Genomic DNA, 24,285 nt, shown 5'->3' on the forward strand with positions numbered 1-24,285 from the left:
AGGCCTGGTTGCGCGGCCACCGCCCACCCGCGCTCCGCCCCGCCACCCTCTTGGATGGTCACAAGGTCAGTGCGTCACTGCCCTGGGCTCTGCTAGAAAGGGCTGGGGTTCGGATTCCTTTCCCCTGACTGGACTGGGAGGAGAAGTCGCTCTGGGTACCTGTCGGAGCCGAAATAAACACAGACTCCGCGGCCGGGCGGGACCTTAACCGGAAGTCGCCCAAAACACCACTACCCTTCGCTGAAACCTCGCCTGTCCCTTCCAACCCAGAGACGAGAAGGGAAAGCATCACGGCCAGAAACGGTTGGCACAACTCCGCAGATATTCTCCCGGGCCGAGCCAGACTCCAAAAGCCCCGTGCATGGCGCCTGGGGGCCGCAAGGGCTGAGGAGAAGGGGAGCGTCGGGGGCGCGGCGGAGTTGGCGCGCCGGGTCTAGCCCCGCCCCCTCATAGGCCCCGCCCCAGCTCGGGCCCCAGAGGGCCTGGCAGCGGCACCTCCCAGCAGGGGCGAAGCCGACGACGCCTTCTTCCTTCCTGATCTGCGCGCGCAGCCTGCTGTCGCTGTCCGCGCCTGCTCCTGCTCCTCCGCTCCTCCCGCGCGGGGTGCTGAAACAGCCCAGGGAAGTAGAGCGGCCGCCGGGGAGCCCAGCCAGCCGAACGCCGCCGGTGTCCGCAGCCTCGCGCGGCCACAGCATGAGTGCGCGCGGCCTGGGCCTCGGCCTCCTCCTCCTGCTGCTGCTGTGTCGGGCGCAGGTGAGCGGTCGCCGGCCACCGGGACGCCCTGTGGGGACGTGGTGGGGCCGAGAGCCGGGGAGGGCGGCGGGCCCAGCGGCGGCTCCGGCCCGGGGCCTGAGGAAATTGGTCTAGCGATGGAGAGCTCAGAGGTCCCTCGTTTGTCCTGTTTCTGCCGGCCACGCTCTCTTTCCTGTGGTCTGGGAGAGGGTGGCAGTGGGGGCTGCTTGACCTGTTGTGAGCTTTTTCATCTGTGGTTACCTAATTTCTCTGTGTAGATGTGGCACCAGAAGGGAGGAAAGTGGGTAGAGTGGGATAGGGACACCACTTGCTTTTGAAAGAAATTTTGCTACATGCGCACGAACTCTAAAATTTGGGAGCTCCAACCACTTTATTTCCTCGTCTCATTCACCTGAGGGTGGAGGTGGAAGCAGAGGTTTAAGAGACACAGACTTCCTCAAGCACCCAGTGAAACTGCCTTGAACACTTGACATAAGTCAGGCTTGCTCTTGTAAAGAGGGCACGTTACTTCTCAGCAACTCCTTTTAACACCTCGGGACACTGAGGCTCGCAGGGTGGTATTGAATTTCCCCTTGTCACTATTAGCCAGCGACAGGATGGGGCCTGAAGCTCGGTGTCCTGCTGACTCCTTGGGCTTTGGGAAAGCGCACCTCACTATTTGTGTGTCTGTAGTTTCCTCTTTTAAAACTGGAGTGGGAGTGTCACACTGTAGCTCTCATTAAACCAAATCAGGATGAGAGTGCTTATTAACGTCCCTCACATAGGCGTAGCCGCAATAGGAAATAGTGAATCAGGAGAGAGGGAGTTCCTTGGACTGGAAAAAACTCCCCTTCGACTTCTGTGTAGTTCTCGGAAGGGGACAGGTGATGTTGATCCAGTACTAGACTAAGAGCCAGAAGAAGGGCAGTGGCACGGAGGGAGGATCCTCTGAGCCCAGGAGTTTGAGACTAGCCTGGACAACATGGCGAAACCCCGTCTTAAAAACATTTTGGTGTGTTTTTTTGTTTTTGTTTTTGTTTTTTAATTGTTGAGGTTGAGTTTGCTGTGAGTTGGGATCATGCCAGTGTACTCCAAGCCTGGGTAACAGAGCAAGGTCCTGTCTCCAAAAAAAAAAAAAGGAGGGGGAAGAAATAATAACCATTGTGTGCCTTAGAGAAATATAGCTTTTCTGTTTCCTTAGAGGTTTTTAAAATTTATTTATTTTAGAGACAGGTTCTTGCTTTGTTGCCAGGCATGGGGGCAGTGTCGTCATCATAGCTCACTGCAGCCTTGAACTCCTGGCCTCAAGCAGTCCTTCCACCTTGGCCTCCGAAAGCACTGGGAGTATTGTGAGCACCACTCCTGGTCCTGCCTGGAGTTTTACATCAGGACCTTAAATAGGCAGGCTTCACGTTTTTGTTTTTTTTGGAGACAGTCTTTGTTGCCCAGGCTGGAGTGTAGTGGTGCAATCTCGGTTTACTGCAATCTCCACCTCCTGGGTTTAAGCGATTCTGGTGCTTCAGCCTCCCAAGTAGCTGGGATTACAGGCTCCGACCACCATGCCTGGCTAATTTTTGTATTTTCCATGGAGATGAGGTTTCGCCATGTTGGCCAGGCTGGTCTCAAACTCTAGACCTCAAGCAATCTGCCCACCTTGTGTGGGGGATTACAGGTGTGAGCCACCTCACCCAGCCAGGCTTCACATTATTAGGTAGCTTTATCTTTCACATATTTTCATCTCAAGTTAAGTGTCCAAGGCTGATGGCCAGTGAGTGTCTCTTCTGCGACATTTGGGATAGGTCAGAGATTTGTTGTCTCTTGCAAAAAAATGTCTGGAGGCCTTTTCAAGGTCTGTAAGCCTTAACTGGAAATAACTGTATTATTATTTCAAATATTAACTTCCTCACGTATGAAAGCTTTCAGTGCACCTGAGCAGATTGGGGTGGAGCCTTGAAGCCAAACAGATTGGGAGAGAGAGTGTCTGCTTTTAAAATTCATACCAGTGATAGCAGCTCATCTGGCTTCAGTCGTAGCACTAGTAGAGTTCTGTCATGGAATTATAGACTAGTAGTCCTGTGTTAGGTCTGAAATAGATTTTGGTGGGATTTTTGCTTTTCTTAATGTTCAATATGTACAGATGATGAAATAACCTTACTAGACTGCCTTGTTTTTAAACCCTGTAGTCATCCAAAAAAAAATGTGTGCAGTTTTGAGACATAGACTATATTTCTCCTGGCTATAATTTTTTTGTGGTTGGTAGGTTGTTTTTGAGACAGAGTCTTGCTCTGTCATCCACGCTGGAGAGCAGTAGCACAATCTCGGCTCACTACAACTTCCGCCTCCTGGGTTCAAGCATTTCTCCTGCCTCAGCCTCCCGAGTAACTGGGATTACAGACGCCCACTACTACAGCCGGCTAATTTGTGTATTTTTAGTAGAGACAGGGTTTCCCCAGGTTGGTCAGGCAGGTCTTGAACTGCCGACCTCAGGTGATCCACTCGCTTCAGCGTCCCAAAGTGCTGAGATTACAGGCGTGAGCCACCACCCGGCCCTGGCTGTAATTTTGATAAGCTTTAACTTGAGGGACTTGGAACATAGTGAAGCCTGGGTAGAAATTTAGCATTAAAATGCCTTTTCCTGCGAAGATTGGGAATGGTTAATCTTTTGACCTGGGAGTGATTAAGAACAACCATCTGAAATTGGAATGACTATGAGAAATCTTTCCCCATCTCCCATTCTGACTGATGTTGTGATCAGAAGTTTTACTAACATAAGTAATCAAGGGGAAAATGAGATTTTTTTTATTCAAGCCAGTGGGCAGAGGGAAAAGGACTTGCTGAATAGGCCTTTGTATTCCTCCAGTGTTTGTTCTCTTACCCAGAACAAAGAATCACTCTGGTGATGAAGACAGTGTGCTCTCTCTTTCTTGGGTAACCCTCACCCTCCACTCCTAAAAGGGATGCATATTCTAAGCATGGCACATTACCTGGAGGGGAAGCCCGGATCAGTCCTCTCTAATCTGGTCTCAGGTGCCCCTTTCTGCCCTTTGACCTCCAGCTCTGTGAAGGACATCAGCTTTCCAGCCAAATTGAACAGCTTGCTAGCAAATCCTGCCCATCCTCCACGGCCCCATTTCACATGCTATGTTGTCTATGACATTCTTATTCTGTTCCCCCAACTAGAATGCCTTCCTTCTGAAGTTCTACATCAGGCATTCCCAAACTATGGCCCATGGGCCATATGCGGCCCCCTGAGGCCATTTATCCGGCCCCCCACTGCACTTCAGGAAGGGGCACCTCTTTCATTGGTGGTCAGTGAGAGGAGCACAGTATGTGGCGGCCCTCCAGCGATCTGAGGGACAGTGAACTGGCCCCCGTGTAAAAAGTTTGGGGACGCCTGTTCTACATCTTTGTTGAAACTGCTGCAACAGCATTTGCTGTCTCGTTAAAAGGCCTTGGTGTGGGTCTTGACTCTCTCTGTTCCCAAGAGTGATCTTGGGTAAGGCAGTTACCTTCTGGAGCCTCAGTTTCCTCCTCTGTAAAATTGGATTAACTATGCTTGTGAGAGACAAATACTTTCTAATCAAACTATCAGATTGCAGGCTACTTGAGAGCAATAACTATTGCTTTCCCATATCATTTACAAATGTGTCCCGGACACTTGACTTGGGACTTTTTTTTTTTTTTTTTTTTTTAAAAAAACAGGGTCTCTCACTGTCCCCCAGGATGAAGTGCAGTGGCATGATTGTGGCGTGATCCTCCTATCTTGGCCTCCCAGAGTGCTGGGATTATAAGCATGAGCCACTGTGCTAGCCTGGGACTCCCCCCCTCCCCGCCACAGACCAGGTCTTACTCTTGTTGCTCAGGCAGGAGCACAGTGGCACAATCTCAGCTCACTGTAGCCTCAACCTCCCAGGCTCAGGTGATTCTCCCACATCAACCTGTCGAGTAGAGTAGCTAGGACTACAGGTGTGCACCACCGTGCTTGGCTAATTTTTTGTATTTTTAGTAGAGACGGGGTTTTGCCAGGTTGCACAGGCTGGTCTTAAACTCCTGAGCTCAATGGTACCATTCACCTCAGCCTCCCAAAGTGCTGGGATTACGGGTGTGAGCCACCATGCTTGGCTGAATGGGACTCTTTTTTTTCTTTCTTTCTTTTTTTTTTCTTCCCACTTCAAATATAGGAGGAAGGTGACTCTTTTTCATCATAAGATATTTGGGCCTTGAAATAGATTTTGGGGAGGGACTTAGAGACAAGTGGTGATAAAATTGGATTTGCAGTTTGTTTCTAGGTGATGTCGATGATCAGCTGTGGCCAGCCAGGGTTTTCTTTATCTGGACTATGCCTTTCACTTTCAAACTTTTGGAACATTTGCTTTGGCAACAAAACCTTTAGAAAACCAACTCTCTCTGGTGCAGGTGTTCTTTCGAAGAATTTCAGAGAAGCTTTAAAATTGATCTTGGTTGGGCATGGTGGCTCATGCCTGTAATCCCAGCACTTTGGGAGGCCGAGGAGGGCAGATTACGAGGTCAGGAGTTCAAGACCAGCCTGACCAACATGACAAAACCCCATCTCTAGATGGGGTTTTTCTATTTTACAAATAGAAAAATTAGCTGGGCATGGTGGCACGCGCCTGTAATCCCAGCTACTCAGGAGGCTGAGACAGGAGAATCGCTTCAACCCGGGAGGTGGAGCTGAGATCGCACCACTGCACCTCAGCCTGGGCAGCAGAGCAAGACTCCATCTCAAAAGAAAAAATAAAATAAAATTGATCATCTTATTGCTATCCCTTGCTTAGTTCACAAGAGGAACTCAGAGTAATTTCATAAATACAAATTGGCCACCCTGGGCACAATAAACGATGCAAAGATCAAAATAATTAACACTTTGAAAAAATCAGCCTAGCCAGGCACAGTGGCTTACGCCTGTAATCCAGCACTTTGAGAGGCCGAGGTGGGCAGATCACTAGGTCAGGAGTTCAAGACCAGCGTGACCAATATGGTGAAACCCCATCCCTACTGAAAATAAAAAAAATTAGCGGGGCGTGGTGGCGCATGCCTGTAGTCCCAGCTACTTGGGAGGCTGAGGCAGGAATTGCTCGAACCCGGGAGGTGGAGGTTGCAGTGAGCCAAGATTGCACCACTGCACTCCAGCCTGGGTGACAGAGCGAGACTCTGTCTCAAAAAAAAAAAAAATCAGTCTAGGTTGGTCCTAAGATAGTGAATTATCAATTGATCAAAGTCAGTTACAGATTGAACTCCTTGTTCTACTCTTACCCCTTCTCACTACTGCACTTGACTAGTCTAACTAGTAATATGACCTTGGATGAGTCACCTAAAGAAACTGCAAGCTAAAGGGGTTATCTGTAAAACAAAGAGTTGGACTAGATGAGCACCCCTAACACTCAAAGTATATGATTTAAACACCCACATGCAGGCAGGCCTGGTGTACACACAAATTATCCTTTGTTATGTAGATGTGTTCATGCCAGGTTGGCTATAAAACACTTCCAGAGATTTCCGTCAGTAGAAGTCAGACCAGACCGGCAGCTTCCACCCTAAATATCCTGCCATATTTGTTTGGTCTGCCTCCCTGAGTCCAAAGGAAACCGCAGGGAGCTTCATCTCTGGACAGGTTTCTCCGTGCCACTTTCTCCATTCCATCCTGTGTTGTCCTGACTGGCCAGGCCAGCTTCTCTCTGGAGAAGCAATCGGGCAGGGGAGTTAACCAGCAGCCCTTCTCCATCTGCTCACTGGAGCTTGAGCTGGGTGTCTCTCCATGTTCTGCCATTAGCTTTACCCATTCAGGACAGGGGCACAAGTGTTGGTGCCAAGCCCTGCACTCCCAGCTCTGGTGGATGGCCTACCCTGGGGTTGAGGACTGTCAGTGGTACTAAGGAAGTGAGTCATTACTTGACAGCTGCCTAGAGAGAGACGGCAAAAGATAGGAATGGTAGACGTTATTTCTACAAGTGAACAAGTTTGTATGGAAGGAACACTTGTTTAGATTCATCATGGATGGGACAGTTCATCTCCAGTGCATTCTCAAATTCTGAGGATACATCACTGCACAAACTGGACTAGAGTTTATATGGTGCAGAAGATGGGGGTGGGGAGGCAGAAGGACAAGGGGGATGAGTGGAGAATGCTTAACTTGGTGTTCAAAATCATGTCACTTATGAGCCATGTGCCTCAGAATATCTTTGAGCCTGAGTTCACTTACCTGCAGTATTCTGCTATGCTACTGCATAGAGTGTCTGAGAAAATGAGGCATGCATTTGGTGTTCAGTAAGTATTTTTGTTTCATTTATTTATTTTACCCCCATACCTAGAGAGCAATAGGTGTTCAGTAAGTATTTGAATATGTTAGTAAATGCTTTAGCAGGATTTCCTAAAGGCAGTGGAATAGAATTCTCGCTGAGTTCAGAGTGTTTCCATATGATAATGTGCTTATAGAGCACCTTAATGGGGTCCCATTCAGCAGTTGCCATAGTTGCTGACATATAACAGAAGGGGCATTTTTTAACTTTTCCTGAACTGTTCCTATCACTGTTGAAAAAAGCTTCCATATCCAGTCATTCTCATAATAATTAAACTCTAGAGCATGTTGTGAAATATCCATATGACCTCACCTTTAAAAATAGAAACTCTCTAGCTGTGTAACTACTAAATTCTGGGTAGACGCCAAAACAAGCAGCACTTCTCATATCTGAACTTAGATAATCCAGTTGTACTCTCTCAGCTCATTGTGAGTTTCCATGAGTTCTGCACCCATGAACACCAGATGTGATACAGTAGGGAATTTCAAAAAAAGGATTACACGTAGGCTCTGCCCTCTAGGATTTTACAGTCTTACAAGGGAGTTGAGACAAAAGCAAGAAAATACTCTTGCAACTTCTCCCAACATCACAACTTTGCAATTCTCTTAAGTTTTGCTTGATCCTAGGGCATGACCAAGGCAGAGGCAGGTGGGTCCTACTTTGTGTGGGAGAGAGGGAAGGAAGGGTAGGCGGTTAGAGTGATAGGTTTGGAATATTGTAGAAAGTGCCAGAGTGAGGTGTCTGGAGCTTGTCGCACAGGCAGTGAGAAGGGTGGGTTGTGGGTTTTTGAGCACCAGAAAGCGGAGCAGTGTTCTGGAAGAGGCAAGCGCAGGCAGCTGCGCACAGGAGACACTGCGGATCTGGGTGAGAACAGAAGGCTGCACGAGGGAGCCTCCCTGGGAATGAGCGATAGGTTGGCTGTGGGAGGTGGGTTCAAAAGGTGGCAGAGGTTTTCATCTGAAACTCTGTTGAAGAGGAATTGGCAAAAGAGGAGGAAATATAAATAGAGGGAAGATTGGTTTCCTCTTAAGCACTGAGGCTGTCAGCAGTTAGTGGGAAGTGCTGCTGGAGAGAAGCCGGAGCTCGTTGAAGCTGAGAGAGGGGTTTGTAGGTATAATCAGAGCTGTGTTTATAGGGAGGTGCAGGTGAAGGGAGAGAGAGAGAGAGAGATGAGGTTAAAAACAGAAGAGAGAGATGGAAAGCTGGAGGCCCCTGAGGTGGAGCAGCTGCAGAGGCAGGCCTGGGGGCCAGGAAGCTGGCTGTCCACTTTCAGCTGTTGGTGAGAAGAAGGGATGAAGGTCGAGCATTGTGCAGCTGTTGAGTGGGTACACAGGGGCTCATGCTCCTGTGCAAGGCGGGGCTCGGGAAGGGTGTGATGCTAGAGGGAGGACCTTCATTATGCAGCTGATTGTCTTTTATTGAGAGTCTGTTTCTGGAGTTGGCTGCTCTGTTTTGAATCCTGGCTTTGCCACTGTGACCTTGGACAAGTTATTTAGCCTCAGTGCCTTCGTTTCTGCATCTGTAAAAGGGATATAATAACACCTCTCTCATCAAACTGTTGTAGGATTGATTGAGTTAACACATGAGGAGCATTGAAAACAGTGACTAAACCTCGGACACTGCCAGTACTTTGTGAGTCCTTCTGGGCCCTGCTGGCTTAGATTGCTTCTTTAGGCAGGATGACTCTGTTGTCCAGGTTGGAGTGCAGTGGTGCGATCTTGGTTTTCTGCAGCCTCCACTCGTGGGTTCAAGTGATCCTCCCACTCTGCCTCTGGAGTAGCTGGGACTATGGGCATGTGCAACTAGGCCTGGCTAATTTTTGGCTGTTGTTGTTTATGAGACAGGGTTTTACCATGTTGCCCAGGCTGGTCTCAAACTCCTGGGCGCAAGCAACCCACTTGCCTTGGCCTCCCAAAGTACTAGGATTGATTGTAGGTGTAAGCCACCATGCCTGGCCAGAATGACTCCCCTCCCCCCACTCCCCACCAGACTTCTCTGCTGTGTCTCTAGAAGATTTTGAGAAGCAAACCTGAGTGTTGATTCAAACCCAGATTTCCTGGGCTCAGTTGTTATTATTTTAGGTCTTTGGAACCTCTTTGCTGAGGTCCCAAACAGGTAGAAGACATTAATAAGAACTCCTTGTATTTGATTTCATGATGCTCTGTGGTTTACTGAGTACTTACTATATATGTATAGATATGCCCTTATTTGATTTTCACGGGAACCTGTGAGGTAGAGAGAGCTCTTGTGAGCCTCATTTCCCAGGTACGAAAACTCCTACATGGTTAGGGAACCTGCTCCAGGTGCGATCCCAGGTGTGCTGCAGCTCAACAAGCACATTTATCGAGAGCCTCATGAGCTCTTGGGATCAGAACCCAGGACTCCTGATCCCACTCCATGCCACCTTCTCACCCACCCCTCTTCCAAGTGGTTGGAAATAACACTTGCTTTGAAATAAATAAAGAATAGTGTTTGTGAAAAGGAACCTAAACAGCAATGGGTCATCTTTATTTGCATTTATAGTTTCAAGTGCTGAGTAAGGGGATTTTAGACTCCAGACACCCATCCTGTTTGGCAGACCAGAACTGCAGTGTTTTGACCACATGTCTGTCTCTGTCACCCCTGTGCCTGTGGGTAACCAGCCAGAGTGCCCTGAGGCAGAGACCTGCTTGGCACGTCCCTGGAGAGTTCTGCAAGATCTGGGGAGGGATTCTTTGTATTTGAAATTTCATGTAAACATTAGCAGTTACCTCTACCTCTGTAGTTAGCTTTTGCCTTTTCTTTTTTTTTTTTTTTTTTTTTTTTTTGAGACGGAGTTTCGCCCTTGTTACCCAGGCTGGAGTGCAATGGCGCGATCTCGGCTCACCGCAACCTCCGCCTCCTGGGCTCAGGCAATTCTCCTGCCTCAGCCTCCTGAGTAGCTGGGATTACAGGCACGTGCCACCATGCCCAGCTAATTTTTTGCACTTTTAGTAGAGACGGGGTTTCACCATGTTGACCAGGATGGTCTCGATCTCTCGACCTTGTGATCCACCCGCCTCGGCCTCCCAAAGTGCTGGGATTACAGGCTTGAGCCACCGCGCCCGGCGCAGCTTTTGCCTTTTCAAACTTCAGTTAGATGGGTAATAACTTTTATTCAATAGGACTTTTTTCCATTAGTTGGAAACCCAAAGTTGCAATAGGTTTCTTCCTTCCTTAGAATCAACAGGTTTATGAGAATAATAATTGGATTCTCTTTATATAAAAATGTGGTAGAGTCTTGCCACAGGTTTGGTATGTGGCTTTGTTGAAGGCTTGTCACTTCCTCATTTATATAATTTCCCTCCTTTGTGGCCTAAACATGACTTTCAAAGAATCAAGAGGAGTTAAATCATAATTTTTATTTTAGAACATCTGAAAAATGAATTCAGAGAAAAAAATGATATTGATGCCTTGAATTTCGCGACATGTACAAGTCCCAATCTCCTGCTGACGTTTCTCATGTTTTAGCACTTCATAGACTGTTGTGGGATTTGTATTTTGATGCTGAGGGACTAACACAGATTGATTTAACTTCTTGCCTGTATGCAGGTCATGTGCCACTGTCACTGGAGAGAATTTCATGTTGTGACTTCTGTCAGATATTTTTAATGACTTTTCTTCCTCCCTGCCCCACCTCCCTCGATGGAGTCTTGCTCTGTTACCCAGGCTGGAGTGCAGTGGCATGATCTTAGCTCACTGCAACCTCTGCCTCCCGTGTTCAAGCAGTTCTCCTGCCTTAGCCTCCCAAGTCGCTGGGATTATAGGTGTCCCCATCACACCTAGCTAATTGTTGTATTTTTAGTAGGGACAAAGTTTCACCATATTGGCCAGGCTGGTCTCGAACTTCTGACCTCATGATCCGCCTGCCTCGGCCTCCCAAAGTGCTGGGATTACAGGTGTGAGCCACCACACTCAGCCTTCTTATGGCTTTTCTGCCAGGGTTCTTGGGAGCCATGGATGCTTCTTGATACCTTCTGTTTCCCTGTAGAACAGATGATAGCAAGCCCGGGGCCCTGGCAAGCTGGGCCCTCTATGGCTTTCTGAGTTCATTCTGAGGCAAAGGATCAAGTGTGTTTTGGGCAGCAGCCTTCAGATCAAGGCACTGACTTGATGATTCACCCTGACCCCTCCCCTCCGCTGAATTTTCTGACAGCCTTGTGACTCTCACATGGAAAATATGAGTGGCTTTTGAGAAATCTTTACATAAGAGGTTTTAAAATTTTCTTTTGAGATTGCTTCGGTTGTTTTCCTTAAAGTTAGTACATTCTTTGCTTTCTGCCTCAGTCTCAAGGACAGGAGGTTCATTCTTGCTCTATACATTGTGGTGTTGATGTTTTTGGTTTTGTTCTTCATGTTACTCATGATGTATCGATATTAATTAACCTAAATACATATGGAAATATTCATTACTTAGAGCTTATATAGTTCCTTGTACAGATGTGCAAAAATAGTGCCTTAGTAATTGCCAGTTCACTGTCTCGCTTTTCTTTATACTGTGATTCTGAGTGTTTTGTGCATGGAACTATAGCTTCTTCTTATCAACAAATAAGCAGAAAATAGAAATTATGTAAGTAATTTTACATACAACACCTCCCCCTCCCCTTGAACCATCAGGAACCGGGCAAGACACTTACACTTTTGGCAGGCCTGTGAGGCTACCAGAAAGGCCTTGTGAGGCCTCTTTGCTTACCAGAGCCTCAGTCACAGCGGGCATACAGGAGCAGAACTGGCCCACCAGGCAGTTAAGAGAACAGCACATTAGTTGCAGATGAAGGATGGAAATTCTGAAAACTGAATGTCAAGAAAAGGAGTCAAGAACAATTCACAGTATGAAAAGAAAAATGGAAAAAAAACCACTATTTAAAAAGGGAAAGTTTACTTTTGCATGTTGTTGTTCAGTTTCCCCAGCACAGAGCAGATACCTGGTGAGCTCTGATACTCTCTTTCTTTGGCACTGTGCATGATGCTGTGAATATTCTTAACTACCCAGATGTTGCATCTGAAAAGTTGAAATATATAATTGTTTTGGAATAAAGCAGATGATAATAGGAAAAAAAAAAGCAACTTCCATTACTTACTTCATTGACTTGACAAATAGGCATTTGGTCTATTTTAATGAATATTTTTCAAAATGTGAAGTGCCTGTTGCCATTACTTCATTTTGCAGGAAACATTGGAAGGTTCTGTAATTGTACTTGAGTGGACACACTTTGTTGTTGAAATGTACCGTTGATACCCTGGTGACACTGAAGTTTGTGTTGACTTTCTGTAGGTGTTTTCACAGTCCTGTGTTTGGTATGGAGAGTGTGGAGTGGCATATGGGGACAAGAGGTACAATTGCGAATATTCTGGCTCACCAAAACCACTGCCAAAGGATGGATATGACTTAGTGCAGGTAAGTTCATAATCTTAGGCACTGGAAGCACAAAATGCTGATCACAGGATCCTCTGGAATTATACTGTAAATGTTATTGCAGGGTGGAGGTAGAGGTGAGACTAATAGGCTTAAGTCTTATCCCAAACTCTAAAACTCTAACCTGCAGCACACAGTGGCAGTGCAGGTAACACTGTAACTCCAAAGGCTTAATTTTTCAGGGGCTGACTTTATATCTCTCATAAAGTTTCCCAATAGCAGGTTATTATATAGAGACTGACCTTGGCACTTCGTGTATTGCTCTTGTAGTGTCTGCAAAATACATTAGAAGTTAGCTGGTTTTGATTCCTAGATCTCAGGACTGGAATGGACTGTGTTGCTAAGCGGCTTTAACATCCTTGTCCCCTGTTCATTTTAGTGTTTCCTGTGTGTTACACTGAGAGCCTGTGAATTTTGGCTGCTACCAAGATTCTGACTTCTGTTCTTTTTTACCATCCTGTGATGCACAGGGATGTTAGAACTGGAAAAAACATGGTAAAAGGCTGGTTTTAGAGTCTTAAAGTAATCAAAAATCAAGTTGACATGATAACAGAGTTCCTAGGCTTACTTGTTTCTTTTCTGTTTTTTGAGACAGCCTTGCTCTTTTGCCCTGGCTGGAGGCTAGAGTGCAGTGTCGTAACCATAGCTTACTGTAGCCTCGACCTCCTGAGCTCAAGCAATCTCTCACCTCAGCATCCCGAGTAGCTGGGACTACAGGCATGTGCCATGACCCCAGCTAATTTTTAAAAAATGTTTTGTGGAGATGGGGTTTTACCACCATGTTGCCTGGGCTGATCTTGAACTCCTAGGCTCAGGCATTCCTCCCTCCTCGGCCTTCCTAAGCGCTGGGATTACAGGCATGAGCCATAGTACCCATCCTCACTTGTTTCTTTTCTTTCTTTCTTCCTCTCTTTTTTTTTTTTTTTTTTTTTTGAGACGGAGTCTCACTCTGTTGCCAGGCCGGAGTACAGTGGCATGATCTTGGCTCACTGCAGCCTCCCCATCCTGGGTTCAAGTGATTGTCCTGCCTCAGCCTCCTGAGTAGCTGGGATTACAGGCACTGGCCACAACGCCCAGCTAATTTTTTGGATTTTAGTAAAGACGAGGTTTCATCATGTTGGCCAGGATGGTCTCCATCTCCTGACCTCATGATCTGCCTGCCTCAGCCTCTCAAAGTGCTGGGATTACAGGCATGAGCCACTGCACCCGGCCCCTCACTTGCTTCTTTCATCGTAATTATTAAAGTTTTCAATTTTCCCTAGAATGACTAATAGAAATGGTAAGTAGCACTCTGGCTGAACTTAAACAAAAAAACCCTAAGAAGACATAAAATGGTTGTCAGGAAAGGAGAGAAAGCTTCCATATAAAAAGAAAATTAGAAACATTTCTACTACCTCTACTCGTGAATAAGTAGTAAATGTGTCACTTTTTAAAATAATTCTATAAGAATGTTTTAAACACAATATGTGTTTTATTCCTGTGTACTTCAAAAGGATCACATGAATGAATATGTCTTAGTTCACTGAGGAATGTTGACCTTATTTTAACTACTGCCTACTTTTGTATCTGTGCTCTTTTACCTGAAAGGAACTCTGTCCAGGATTCTTCTTTGACAATGTCAGTCTCTGTTGTGATGTTCAGCAGCTTCAGACACTGAAAGACAACCTGCAGCTGCCTCTACAGTTTCTGTCCAGGTAGGTTCCACTGGGGAAACAGAACTGGGCTGTAGGTACTTGTGAACCGGTAATGTCAGGTTTCCATTTATTCTTTGTTTACATATTTTTATTTATATATTATATGTAGATATTTCATATTAATGTATTTATATTATATATTTATACATATATGCATTTAAAATGGGTGAATATATATTTAAATATGTATTTATATATTAAAAATACATATACATCTATGTATAATGTGTGCGTGTGTGTGAGTGTATATAATAGAGACAGAGTCTCACTCAACTGCCCTGGCTGGAGTTGCAGTGGTGATGATCATAGCTTACTGCAGCTTAAGCCTCCTAGGCTCCAGTGATTGTTCTATCTTAGCCTCCTGAGCAGCTAGGACTATAGGCATGCACTACCATGTCCAGCTAATTTTATTTATTTTTCTTTGTCAATTTTTTTTTTTTTTTTTTTTTTTTGGAGACAGAGTCTTGCTCAGTCACCCAGGCTAGAGTGCAGTGGTGTCATCTCTGCTCACTGCAACTTCCTCTTGGGTTCAAGTGATTCTCCTGCCTCAGCCTCCCGAGTAGCTGGGATTGCAAGCACACGCCACCATGCCCAGCTAAGTTTTGTATTTTTAGTAGAGGCAGGGTTTCACCATGTTGGCCAGGCTGGTCTCGAATCCCTGACGTCAAGTGATCTGCCCACCTCAGGCTCCCAAAGTGCTGGGATTACAGTGCTCGGTGCATTAGCCACTGCACCCAGCCTAATTTTTACTCTTTTTCTAGAGATGGGGGTCTCTATGTTGGCCAGGCCAGTCTTGAACTCCTGGTCTTAAATTATCCTCCCACCTTAGACTCCCAGAGTGCTGGGATTATAGGTGTGAACCACAGTGCCCAGCCAGTTTTTTTTTGTTTTTTTTTTCGGTCAGTTTGTTTGGTTTTTTTGAGATAGAGTCTCACTCTGTCACCCAGGCTGAGTGCAATGGCACAATCTTGGTTCACTGCAACCTCCACCTCCCAGGTTCAAGCAGTTCTCTGCCTCTGCCTCCCAAAGTGCTGGGATTACAGGCATGAGCCACTGCACCCAGCCTAATTTGTATTCTTTTTCTAGAAATGGGGGTCTCACTGTGTTGACCAGGCTGGTCTCGAACTCCTGGCCTCAAATGATTCTCCCACCTTAGCCTCCCAGATTATAGGTATGAACCACAGTGCCCAGCTACTTTTTTTTTAAGTCTGTTTTTGTTTTATTTTAAGAACATACTCTTAAAATTTGTCAGAAATAAAGAGAAAAACAGTAATTATCAGACTTAGTTCACTTCCCAGTTGCATTCAGAGTTGATGCTTGATTTCCTCTTAGATGTCCTTACCCTGCAGGGTGTCTGCACTGTGGCCAGGCTCCTTTCAGACTTGAACTGTGCACTGTTTGGAAGAGAGGTTCTTAGTGGTCCTGCTCAGGTGCCTGGCCTGAGACTCTTATCATGCAGTCCTTCCTCTCCCCCCATCCCCTGCTTTACACATCATTCTTGTCTCCCTCTGGTGAAGGGACATGCTAGAGTCAGGCCCTCAGTAGAGCTGGCCTTGGGGAACTGTTAACAAGGTTGTTCTGGTGTAGCTGGCTGGTTTTATCAGACTTAGTTTTCTGTCTGATCTGTTGGCTGTGACCCTGAGCAGTGAAAAGGGGCTTAGTAGTAGATGTTCTTCTCCAGGCCTACCCAGCAATTCTCAAATATGCAAAAGAACAAGCTGGTGATGGTCTTTAAAACAGCAGATTGTGATATCTTTCTAAATTTTTCAGACTAAAGCACTCTGGTAAAGATGTTTGGGAAGCAAATATTAAAAAGGGAAAATGCTGCTCTGTGCAGGTATCACTGCAGGTGGTGATAGGGCACACGGTGGCCAGTGAAGAAATTCTGCTTCTTAACAGAAGTTGACAATAAGAAATAGAAAACCACCACTAAATTGTTTTTTCAGGACAACAAAAGTTGAGACTCTAATTGGGCCAGCACATCCTATGAAAGGCTTGTGGACATTGATGGAGCCAAATTGGAGCCTCATACACTCAGTCAAAACACATTTATTTAGTATCCACTCTAGGTGAGACATTGTGGACATAAACATAAAAAGATAGCCAACCTTTCTCCATGTTATCAGAGACACCAAAGCTTGATTTATAAAAGCAAATAGGATAAACAACCGGATGTTTGGAAAAATATGCAGCTGTCAAAATAGTGACTGTGGGCATTAAATGTAGTAACATGGAAAAAGTTTGAAAACTGTGCATCCCAAGAGTGATTCCTATTAGAATAATGTAATTGTAGTTTCTGGCTTGGTTTCAGTAAAGCAGTGGGGCTCCTGAAAGAAAGAGAGTCTGTGTTTCTCTATCTCCTTCACTAGAACAGAGGCTATTGAAGGCTGGGACACACTTTTTTCATTCTTTGTTTTACTTAGTCACTGGGACTGGTTCAGAGTATAAAGAAATCTTGATTGGTTCTGTTGCAAGAATGCAAGTCTAATGAAACAATAGCTTTTGCAAGTAACAGTGGACCAAAGGGAAAAGAGAGTTCTTTTGCTATGTAACAAGTCAACATTAGGAGCTTAAACTTTGAACCTGAAGGATAGCAGACAGCTTATGGTTCTTGTGAAATTTGTATGCTCCTGAAGTACATGCAACCAGAGAAGACCTTTGCTGTTCTCTGTCTTTACAAAACATAGGGATTTCTTCTTGTGTTTCAGGAGGGTCTAGGGATTTTCTGGGACTTGGAAGAAAACCTTTCAATCAGTTATAAGATGAAGATACTCATGATGATGCTCATTATTTTATTTTATTTTCTTCTTAATCAAAACTGTCAACTGGTGCAGTGGCTCATGTCCAGCACTCTGGAGGCCAATGCAGGAGGGTTGCTTGAGTTTAGGAGTTTGAGACCATCCTGTCTCTACAAAAAAAAAAAATTTTTTTTAATTAGCCAGGTGTGGTGGTGTGTGCCAGTAGTTCTAGCTACTTGGGAGGCTGAGGTGGGAGGATTACTTGAGCCTGGGAGTTCGAAATTGCAGTGAGCTGTGATCATGCCACTGCACTCAGCCTGGGCGACAAAGTGAGACCCTGTCTCAAAAATAGTAATAATAATAATTGTCTCCATGATACTCCAAAGTGCCTTTACTCTAGGTCAGAGAATGTATGTCTCTAAATTATAAAGTGCAGAATTCAGAGAAGCATCTTTCCCTTTCTGAAATTATAATTGGACATAATAAATACAGTAAGTAATTAGGGCATTTTTTAAAGGTGTGCCTTTATTTTAACATGAGGTTTTAAGTTTAGAATTGCTGATTTTTAATATGTTCTCTTGGTAATTTGTCACCTTACAATAAGTTTAAAATATTCTTTGTCTATTTAAAATTGTTTCACTGGCCCTATTGTGTGTGAAATCATGCAGAATCTAATTTACTTTTCCTTTAGATGTCCATCCTGTTTTTATAACCTACTGAACCTATTTTGTGAGCTGACATGTAGCCCTCGACAGAGTCAGTTTTTGAATGTTACAGCAACTGAAGATTATGTTGATCCTGTTACAAACCAGACGAAAACAAATGTGAAAGAGTTACAGTACTATGTTGGACAGAGTTTTGCCAACGGTAAGTAAACTTTCAATTATTCCTCTTTTAAAGCTGGCATCAGGACAGCAGAGCAAATTGTTCCTTTTAGTTACCCTGTCAACTCTGGAAGATCACAATTTTCAGTTCCATTGGCCAGGAAATAAGAGTGATTGCTTTGCTTGTATCCTAGGACTTGAACTACACCCAATATAACAATCTCCTTAAAGCATTTGCTTTAACTCCCCTAACTTTAACTTTCCACATGGAAAATTTTAGTATGTGCAAGTGTGCATCCATACACTTCAGTAACCACTGGATCTTTGATTCTAGCAGACATGAGTTGTGTAATGTCATAAATTACTGCAAGACTGAGGAAATAGAACTATTAATAGTTGCCAGAGAAGAGATCATGACTGAAGAATCAGATCACCATAAAGGAAAGTCAGCAGGTCTAACAAACAGCAGAAATGACCCCCCAGCAGTGACCAACATACAACATTTAATTATAATGACAAAGTTAAAAAGGTAACAAAAAATTCAATAGAAAAAAGGTCTCATTCACAAAGCAGTAAAACATAAGGCACTTAGGAATCCAAAAGATGGAACAAAGAAAGCGGCCTGACTCAATGGAGAGAGATCATTTTGTCCAGGAACAGAAGCCTGCATATATGGAAAGTGGTTGTGTAACACGTGTGTCATAACAAATCATTGAGTGAAAAGGTGGGCTAGTTGATAAATGGGATGAAAAAATAGATTATCTAATTTTAATTTTTATATATAATAAATAAATTGTATAGATTAAAAATCCCAATTGGAAATTTTTAAAAGTAAATATAGAATATCTTTGACTTTAAGATAAAGGACTTGAAGTCCTTTATTAAGATAAAGTCCTTAATAAAGATTTCTAGACAGGAGAGGAAAAGCAGAAACCATAAGGGAAATATTTATGAATATAAACAACTGTCTAGAGCAGTCAGCAAAATGCAGATTAAAACAGTAAACTACCATGTTACACCTCATCAGCTTGGCACAAATTAAAAAGTTGGTCAATTCCAACTATTGGTGAAAATGTGAAGTAATAGGAATACTAATACACTCCACCAGTTGTAACCATAATTTGGTGCAATTGTTTGAAAACCATATGATAAACAGTTTTGCAATGTGTAGTAAAGTTGAAGATAACCTTCCTCTCAGAAATTTCACTTATAGATGCCTGCCTTAGAGAAACTGTAAATGCATGTAAACCGGGAGACCCATATAAGACCCATGTAATAACATCCACTGTAACATTATTGGACTATGAAAAACTGAAGACCTCAAAAGAAGGAGAAGACATGACATAGATGGGGAGAAAGTATTTGCAAAAGACATATCTTAGTAAGCACTGTTACTCAAAATACACAAATAACTCTAAAAACTCAACAGTGAGAGAGCAAACAGCCCGTTTGAAAAATGGACAAAACAACCTGAACAGAAACCTCACCAAAGAAGGCATACAGGTGATAAATAAGTACATGGAGAGTGATGCTCAACATTATGTCATTAGAGAATTACAAGTTAAAACAATGAGTACCACTACACATCTTAACGGTGGCCAAAATGCAAAACACCTGCAACACCAGTGCTGGCAATGAACTCTCATTCATTGATGGTGGGAATACAAAATGGTACAGCCACCTTGGAAGATAATTTAGCAGTTTCTTACCAAAGTAATCATACTTCTTGGTATTTGCCCAAATGAGTTAAAAATGTGTCTACCCCAAAACCTGCACATGGATATTTATAGCAGCTTTGTTCATAAATGCCAACATTTGGAAGCCACCAAGATTTCCCTCAGGTGAATATTTCACACAATGAATGTTATTCAGTGCGAAATGAATATTATTCAGTGCGAAAAAGTGCTATCAAGCCGTGAAAATACATGGACGAACCTTAAATCCTATTACTAAGGAAATCCAATCTGAAAAGGCTACTTACTATATGATTCCACTATATAACAATATAGAAAAGGCAAAACCGTGAAGATAATAAAAAGCTAGTGGTTGCTATGGGTTAGCATAGGGAGGAAGGCATGAACAGAGCACAGATTTTTAGGTGTTGAAAATACTCTATATGATACTATAATGTATGACATTTTAAAACAAAAGTGCTACATACTTACAAAACATACAGGTACAGAAAAAATGCATGGGAAGGAGATTAACATCAAATTCAGGATTGTGTTTACCTTAGGGAAGGGACTGACTGCTGGCAGGAAGGGCTCATTGGTGAGTTTCAACTGAATCTATAGAGTGTGTGTGTGTTTAAGTCTTTATATTTTGGAAGAGATGGGTGTCACTGTGTGGGTGAGGCTGGTCTTGAACTCCAGGCCATAAGTGATCCTCCTGCCTTGGCCTTCCTAAGTGTTGGGATTCTAGGTGTGAGCCACCACACCTGGCCTATACTGCATTATTTTTATTGATGGATTTATTTTTATTATGCCATAGCCAATTGTTCTGAATAGTGCATTATTATAAAATAGAGTCAAGGTTTTGTTTTGTCACCCAGACTGGAGTATAGTGATGCATTCATAGCTCACTGCAGCCTCAACCTCCTAGGTTTAGGCATTCCTCCTGCCTCAGCCTCCTGAGTAGTTGGAACCACAGGCTCCAACTACTACATCCACACATACAAAAATTTTTTTTTTTTTGTAGAGATAGCCTCTTGCTTTGTTGCCCAGGCTGGTCTCAAACTCCTGACCTCAAGTGATCCTCCCACCTCAGCCTCCCAAAGTGCTGGGATTACAGGTGTGAGTCACTGCACCTGGCCAAGTCCATTATTTGTTAATGTTGAAGCAAATGTGAAATGTTAAGACTGATAATTAACTGGGTAATGAGGAAATGAGAATTGTATTATACTCCATAGTTTTGTATGCTTGAAATATCTAATAAAACCTGAAAACCAAATGGTAAGCTGGAAGATATTAGGGAATTACCCAGAAAACAGCATAGAGATATAAAGATCTATAAATCATTAAAGAAATGACATATGGGATAACATGAGAAGTTCCAGAGAATTGGGGAGAGAATAATAATCAAAGGGATAATAAGTATTTTCCATAATGGATAAGGGATGAATCTTCAGACTTAGAGAAAATTCATTATACAAAAATCGGTTGTATTTCTATACACTTTCAATGGACAATCTCAAAGTGAAAATACTATAGTATGGAAAATACTTAGGAGTAGCTATTACAGAAGTGTAAAACACTTTAAAGAACATTATTCAGAGAAATTAATGAGGATCTAAATAAATGGAAAGACATTTGATGTTTATGGATCAGAAGACTTAATATTGTTTAGATGTCAGTATTCTCCAAGTTGTTTTATAGATTTAGGGCAATCTCTGTTGTAATCCCAAATGACTTCCTTATAGAAATTGACTCTGAAATTCACATGGAAGTTTGAGGGACTCATCGTAAAACAACCCTGAAAAAAAGAACAAAGTAGGAAGACTCACACTTCTCAGTTAAACTTAAGCAATGGAAATCAAGACAGTGTGGTACTGAAATAAAGATAGACATATAGATCAATCGCATATAACTGAGAATAAATAATGTATCTGTGGTCAACTGATTTTTGACAAGGGTGCCAGGGCCATTCAATGAGAAAAGAATAGTCTTTATCAAACGGTGCTGCAGTAACTGGATATACGCATGCAAAAAAAAAAAATGAAATTGGACCCTACCTCACACCATATATTAAGGAAATTAACTCAAAATGAATCAAAGACCTAAATGTAGGAGCTAAAACTATAAAACACAATAAAACATAGGGATTAAATTTGCATGGCCTCATATTTGGCACTTGATTCTTAAATATGAAACAAAAAACATGAGCAACAACAAAAAATTAATTGGGCTTCATTAAAATAAAAAAGTTTGTATTTCAGAGGACACCATCAAGAAAAGACAAGAAGGCCAGGCCCAGTGACTCACACCTGTTATCACAGCAGTTTGGGAGGCTGAGGCAGGAGGATTGCTTGAGCCCAGGAATTCAAGACCAGCCTGGATGACAAAGTGAGACCCTGTGTACACACACACACACACACACACACACACACACACACACAAATTAGGCATGGGCCAGGCGTGGTGGCTCACGCCTGTAATCCTAACACTTTGGGAGGCCAAGGCAGGTGGATCACTTGAGATCAGGAGTTGAAGACCAGCCTGACCAACATAGAGAAACCCCATCTCTACTAAAAATACAAAAAATTAGCCAGGAGTGGTGGCTTGTGCCTGTAATTCCAGTTATTCGGGAGGCTGAGGCAGGAAAATGGCTTGAACCTGGGAGGCGGAGGTTGCGGTAAGCCAGGATCAATCCATTGCATTCCAGCATAGGGCGACGATAGCAAAACTCCATCTCAAAAAAAAAGAAAATTACCCAGGCATGGCAGCCTGTACCAGTGGTCCCAGTTTCATAGGCATCTGAGGCAGGAGGATTGCTTGAGCCCAGGGAGGCTGCACCGAGTAAACTGCACTCCAACCTGGGTGACAGAGTGAGACCCTATCTCAAAAGGAAAATAAAATATTTGCAAATTGTATATTTGATAAGGGACTTGTATCTAGACTACATAGAGAACTCTTGGCCGGGCACAGTGGTTCATGTCTGTAATCCCAGCACTTTGGGAGGCTGAGGTGGGCAGATCACCTGAGGTCAGGAGTTCGAGAACAGCCTGGCCAACATAGTGAAACCTTGTCTCTACTAAAATACAAAAATTAGCCAGGTGTGATGGTGGGTGCCTGTAATCCCAGCTACTCGGGAGGCTGAGGCAGGAGAATTGCTTGAACCTGGGAGATGGAGGTTGCAGTGAGCCGAGATCGTGCCACTGCACTCCAGCCTGGGCAACAGAGCTAGACTCTGCCTTCGGAAAAAAAACAAAAAGAAATCCTACTACTCAATGTTAGATAGATAAATAACCCAATTTAAAATGGCAGAAGATCTGAATAGAGTAGACATTTCTCCAAGGAAGATATTCAGATAGCCAACAAGCACATGAGAGATGTTCAACATTATGAGTCGTCAGGGAAATGCAAATCATAACCACAGTGAGAGACCACTTCACACCCACCAGGATGGCTAGAATGAAAGTCAGATAACAAGAAGTGTTGACAGGGCTGTGAAGAAATAGGAACCTTTATTATAAAGAAATCCCCAAACCAAAAACATCGGCTGGGCACAGTGGCTCACACCTGTAATACCAGCATTTCGGGAGGCCAAGGCAGGTGGATCACCTTAGCTCAGGAGTTCAAGAGGAGCCTGGGCAACATGGTGAAACCCCATCTTTACAAAAAAGTTAGCTGGATATGGTGGTGCATATCTGTAGTCCCAGCGACTTGAGAGGCTGAGGTGGGAGGATCACTTGAGCCTGAGAAGCAGAGGTTGCAGTGAGCCGAGATCATGCCACTGCACTGCAGTCTGGGTGACAGAATGAGATCCCATCTCAAAAAGAAAAAGCATTGCTGGTGGTGATGTAAAGTGGTATACCACTCTGGAAAACAGTCTGGCAGTTCCTGAAACAAACGTAGAACTACCATATGACCCATCAATTCCACCCACAAGACGAATGATAACATAGGCCAACACAAAAACTTACATACAAATGCTTATAGCAGCATTACTGATAATAGCCAAAATGTGGAAACAACTCAGCTGATACATGGATAAACAAAACGTATATCTGTACAGTGAAATGTTTGGCCATAAAAAGGAATGAAGTATTGACACATGCCACAATATGCATGAACCTTGACAACATTATGCTAAATGAAAGAAGCCGGTCATGAGATACTGCATATTATATGATTGGATTTATGTGAAATATCTGAAATAGTCAAATAGAGACAGATCAGTGGTTGCTTAGGCAGATGGGGAGGTAGGTGAGCATAGCTAGAGTACAAGATTTCATTGGAGGTGATGAAAATGTACTAAAATTGACTGGTGATGGTTGCATATACCTGTGATTATGCCAAACTCTATTAAATTATGTAGTTTAAGGGGGTAAATTGTACAGTATGTGAATTATACCTCAATGAAGCTGTTTTTTAAAAAGCCAAACATCTATACCTCAGTATAGCTTAGAAAAACTGTAAAACTCCAGGCCAGGCACAGGGCTTAGGCCTGTAATCCCAGCACTTTGGGAGGTTGAGACAGGCAGATCACCTGAGGTCAGGAGACCTGCCTGGCCAACATGATAAAACTCCATTACTATTGAAAATACAAAAATTAGGTGGTTGTGGTGGTGCACACCTGTAATCCCAGCTACTCAGGAGGCTGAGGTGGGAAAATCTCTTGAACCCGGGAGGCGGAGGTTGCTGTGAGGCAAGATAGAGCCACTGTACTCCAGCCTGGGCAACAGAGTGAGACTCCATCTCAAAAAAGAAGAAAAAAATAAAAACTGTAAAACTCCAAAGACAAATGTATTTTTCTTTTTAAAACTAGTTTGTCTTTTTTTATTTTTTTTTTTAATTTTTTAGATAGGGTCTTAGTCGCCCAGGCTGG

General features: G+C 43.7%; 1 protein-coding gene across 1 annotated transcript in view; it reads left to right on the forward strand.

Moving 5' to 3' along the window:
• The first annotated feature begins 485 nt into the window (after positions 1-485).
• The window catches only part of NPC1 (NPC intracellular cholesterol transporter 1), a 57,055-nt gene continuing 33,255 nt past the window's right edge, over positions 486-24,285 (forward strand). The window contains exons 1-4 of the mRNA XM_074384230.1: positions 486-753; positions 12,343-12,465; positions 14,071-14,177; positions 17,607-17,782. Of these exons, the coding sequence (XP_074240331.1) occupies positions 694-753; positions 12,343-12,465; positions 14,071-14,177; positions 17,607-17,782 (466 nt within the window). The 5' untranslated portion in view covers positions 486-693. The remainder of the gene's footprint in view (positions 754-12,342; positions 12,466-14,070; positions 14,178-17,606; positions 17,783-24,285) is intronic.

The sequence above is a fragment of the Saimiri boliviensis genome, chromosome 13 (assembly GCF_048565385.1).
Source record: "Saimiri boliviensis isolate mSaiBol1 chromosome 13, mSaiBol1.pri, whole genome shotgun sequence".
Taxonomy (NCBI): Eukaryota; Metazoa; Chordata; class Mammalia; order Primates; family Cebidae; genus Saimiri; species Saimiri boliviensis.